Source organism: Papilio polytes, unplaced genomic scaffold (assembly GCF_000836215.1).
Source record: "Papilio polytes unplaced genomic scaffold, Ppol_1.0 DF823935.1, whole genome shotgun sequence".
In the NCBI taxonomy this organism is placed as follows: Eukaryota; Metazoa; Arthropoda; class Insecta; order Lepidoptera; family Papilionidae; genus Papilio; species Papilio polytes.
In genome coordinates, this window is record NW_013525269.1 from 442,939 (window position 1) to 447,531 (window position 4,593).

The 4,593-nt window shown below is 32.8% G+C and overlaps 1 protein-coding gene across 1 annotated transcript; it reads right to left on the reverse strand.

Moving 5' to 3' along the window:
• Positions 1 to 212: 212 nt before the first annotated feature.
• Positions 213 to 3,527, reverse strand: LOC106101780 (MLN64 N-terminal domain homolog). Its single transcript, XM_013281116.1, has 5 exons — positions 3,441 to 3,527; positions 3,115 to 3,263; positions 2,083 to 2,241; positions 1,249 to 1,302; positions 213 to 359 (listed from the first exon to the last, which is right to left on the reverse strand). The coding sequence occupies exons 1-5, from the start codon at positions 3,514 to 3,516 to the stop codon at positions 213 to 215; spliced, it is 585 nt and encodes a 194-aa protein (XP_013136570.1). The 5' UTR covers positions 3,517 to 3,527.
• Positions 3,528 to 4,593: the final 1,066 nt, after the last annotated feature.

Genomic DNA, 4,593 nt, shown 5'->3' on the forward strand with positions numbered 1-4,593 from the left:
GTGAGTGAGGTACACCGGTAAGGTGTAGAAAGAGATGGATGTATTGCGTGAATGGTGACATGAAGACGGGAGTGACTGAGATGACGATAGTTATGTGGTGGACAAGGAAGATGACACAACTCCTCACTCCTTAACATATACATCGAGTAGTGCATACCTCATAGGAAAGCGAAACTTAATAGTCTTGCGATATTTTAGTCAAGAGCATTCTTTTATACCAAGGACACTAAATACATACTGCTGGCTCCCATCTCCAGCGGCAGCACCCTGAAGTCGAGGAACCAGGCTTCACCCCACGCCAGCGTGAACGAGGTCAGGATTAAAAACACTTGGTACACCGGCTGTGATGCATTCGGCCACTGAAATATTGTTATTATTATATTTAGATATCGCTTTTATTATTTTATTTAAGGCCTGTCCCACCAAATTATAAATTGTTCGATAACAATCCAACGTGAAAAATATGTGATGGAAATATCTGATTTTGTTACCTTACGCGTGACGTTATTTTTAAGCTATCTGAGCCTCTATCTGTCAGTGGTGGGACAGATCCTTAATATTATAAATACGTTTAGATGGATGTTAGAGTTTGTAGCCTAAACTGCTAAACGTATTTACATGTTTGTCATAGATGTAGAGGATAGTCTGGAAGAACACATAGGCTACTTTTGTTCTTTCCATTCCACGGACGGAGCCGCGGGCAAAAGTTAGTGTTTTTCTATACTAATGTAATAAAGCGTAAACACATACAAATACGTTATGTAGTTTTGTATATTTTAAAATCATTTTTTTTTTAAATAAAAAGCCCTATACTTTTGACATACATTTCAAGCTATTAAATTAAATAGGTAGTAAGTAATTTGGAAAAAATCATCATGCGGGGAAGAAACAAAACTACAAGCAAACAACATGAGAGAAGCAAGGTTGCCATGGTAACAGTAATTGTTATCCAATGTCAAAACCCTTCGTTGTCATTTTAATTTTAACATTTGCAATTGAAAAATTTCACAAATGTAAACAAGAAAATGAAGTGTTACAATTTCATGCGGATGTTTTGGTATGGATAATGTATTGACTATTATTTCGCTATTTTGGCGAATTCAAATAGCCATTTCTCGTTTACATTTTACTATAAAAACTATGAAAATCGATCAGCTAAATATAATTAAAAGCAAAATATCAACATTTTGTTATATAATTCCAGATAAAAAATATATTATAAAAGCGGCTTATTTACCTCATACTTACATCAAAAACGAACACTTTGGCTATTAAAAAGGCACAAGTTCCTCCAGTCGAGAGCTGAAAAAAAATCCATAATTAAAAAAAAGGTTACAAGAATAAAAAATGATAAAACCTACATGTACTACATGATGTCAGCAATCACAACATATTTTTGAGTAATTCTTTCTTTAATAAAAAGCACTGCACTTACTATACGCTTTAGGTTATATATTTTTACGCTATTAAAGTTGGGGGATAAATAAATTGGAAAAAAATGTGGATAAGGGATCATAAACTACAAGCTGCCAACATTAAGGACGATTTGGTTGGACAAGGTTGACATGGTTCGTCATCATTCCATGTTCTTTTGATATTTGCAATTGATAATTTTACATATGTAAACAATAAGATATTTTTTTTATAATTTTGCGCGGATGAAGTCGCACGGGAACAGCTAGTAAGTAATAAATAAAACACTCAATATAATATTCAAGAAATGAATGTTTACATTTAAAAATCAGTGCAGTTGTACTAACATATGTTACCATGATAAAATATCTTCAATACAATCATATTAATATTGTAAATGTGAAAGTTTAGATGGATGGATGTTTGTTAGAGTTTGTATCCTAAATGGCTAAATGGATTTCGATGAAATTTGGTATCGATGTAGAGGATAGTCTGGAACACATACTCACTTTTGTTTTTTTAATTCCACGCCGACGGAATCGCGGGCGATACTAGCAAACATAGTCAATATGTGAAGAAATAAGCAAAACTATTTTTAAATTTTAATGACCACCCTTAGTGTTGACATTCTAAATTTTACCAAGATTAAGATGGGGTGATTATACTTACAGCAATAATGCTCCAATTATTAATATATAACACTGCATAAAACAATATCAGCAGAAGAAATCTTAACATAGCAACCATTACTACATCAAATAGGGATGTTTTAATGCTATATTGTACTATCTCTCTGTTGAATATCAGTACTAGTGATTCACCTTTCATCTGCAAACAGAAATAATCTATTTATGCCTGGTTTACATGCCAGTAAAGTTAAAATTAGACGGGCAGACATAATGTACATCTACATTAATATAATACAGCATAAACACACTTTGTTAAGTAAGATGTCAGCAATCACAGAATATTTATGAACTAGCTGTTCCCATGCAACTTCATCTGCTTGAAATTATGAAAATTTCATTTTATTGTTTACATTTGTCAAATTGTCAATAGCAAATGTCAATATGACATGACATGACAAACCTTGGCAATCTTGCTTTCTTGATGTTGGCAGCAACTTATAGTCTCTTTCCCACATTAGGGTTTTTATCCAAGATATTTACCCCTTAGTTTAACGCCGTGAAAATATATAGCCTAAAGTGTGACATAGGTGTAGGACTTTTTAGTAAAAAAAAAGAGTTATTCGAAAACATGCTGTGATTGTTGACATCTTAGGCAATAAAGAAGTGTGTGTTTATGCTATATTATAATAGTATAGATCATTTTTTTAAATAATGCTCTACACTTACGACAATCTACAGGCTGTATATGTTCATGCTAATCAATTTATGAGGTGAATAATTTGAAAGAAAAAAAAGCTATTTTGCTGATATGGAACAAAAACTACAAGCCAATAGTAGCAAAGAAGCAATATTGAAATGGCAAGAAAATAAAAAAGGCCTTCAATGTCATCAAATTAAAAAATAACAAAAATGTATATGCAAGCCTATGTTATTCAGTAATAACATAGCCTTTTAATGGTGAAAAAATGTTTGAAATTGGTCCAGCACTGGTTGAGTTATTTAAATACATACAAAAATACAAATCTTTTCTCTTTATATTAGTATAGATAAAATAAAGTTTATTTCCACTCACCATAACACATATCAACCACATAAGACTTGTGAAGAGGAGATCAAATGTTACAAACAGACAAAAGAACCTCCGCACAGAAGACATCCTACCGTACGGTCTGTACCCGGCCAGCAGGTCTTCCGTTGTTAGATTTACTGAGTGCGATTGAGCTGGAATGACAAAACATATGTATTATTTATAGAATACTAGCTAAAACTTGCATGGGATTAGCCCCTTGGCAGCAGTAAAGGGCATCTCCCCCACCCTAGAACAAATGAACTACCTCTGCCATCCAAAAAAACTACTAAAGTTTTTAAAAATGTAGCAATTAGAGAAAAAATACTCACAAACAGTTCTATAGCGTGGATTGGAGACACTCTCCAATAGAGATTCCGCTGCTTCTCTTATGTGATGGTCAGCCATTGTGACCCTGGAACATTATCCATCTTAATTACATAGCAAATATTTACATTATCTAACGTTCTATTTGAACATTATCATACTAATGTTCTAAACAACCATACTTAGACTGTTGTTTGATAGAAGGTATCTCAAGAATGACTCAATGGATCTCAAAGAAATTTGGCATTGATGTAGACCATATCCTGATAGAATACTTATGCACATTGTTGATTATTTACATGGGGACTGATTCATAGGCAAAAGCTATTTATATACATTTTTTTAAATATAAGGCGGCAAACAAGCAAGTGGCCATCTGAATCCACCGAAATGGAAACATCCGCAATTGCAGATGCGTTGCCTACCCTTAATTGACGGAGGAAGAGACGCACATAAAGAGGACATTTCCCCTTCCTATGTGTCTCCTCCACCATCAAATCCACTTTTCCTTCCCATTCTTTCCTCTTAAGAAAAGGGTGGAAAGGAAAAGGGACTAAAATTAGGCAAATATAAAATTAACACTAATTGCAAATATTTTATACTAATAATGTTAATCCAGTAAAAGCACCAATTAGTTATAGTTGTGGGGTTCTTTCACAAAGATTACTGATTATTCATTTGGTTTTGTGGTTGCATCATTGCTTACGATACAAAGTAAAAAAAAATCTTTTTTTACTCTTCACTTAAGTATTCACTGAGGGTTCTGAAACAAGTTGGTACTAACACTATATTCACTATATGCATATTTAGTATTAATTGGTATTGTTAATTACATTATTATGAAATGTATACAAACATATGTATTATGATGATGATGATGATGATGTATACAAACAATGCCTTGAAACTTTATTGTTGTTTCTACTGTTATCTTTTCTCATTATCAATGCATACTAATAAACAATGGTTGTATGGACAAAGTAACCTTGATTTTATTTAAAATGTAGAAGCAGAGCCTATCAAGTAAACATTTCAATAACAAAGACACCTAAAACACGTCCATGCACCCTAACATTTAAAAATGAAAGCCTTGACATGTTACGAAATTGTGGATAAAAAACTAATTTGCAATATAATTATGTAAAGGTTGAGGCCACT

What these genes read in the sequence shown, in the direction of transcription:
- LOC106101780 (XM_013281116.1), bottom strand. Translation starts at nt 3,516, where the DNA reads ATGGCTGACCATCACATAAGAGAAGCAGCGGAATCTCTATTGGAGAGT. An exon ending in TGTGGTTGATATGTGTTATG is followed by an intron (nt 2,242 to 3,114) that starts GTGAGTGGAAAT and finishes TTCTGTTTGCAG; the next exon opens with ATGAAAGGTGAATCACTAGT. An exon ending in CCAAAGTGTTCGTTTTTGAT is followed by an intron (nt 360 to 1,248) that starts GTAAGTATGAGG and finishes ACAATATTTCAG; the next exon opens with TGGCCGAATGCATCACAGCC.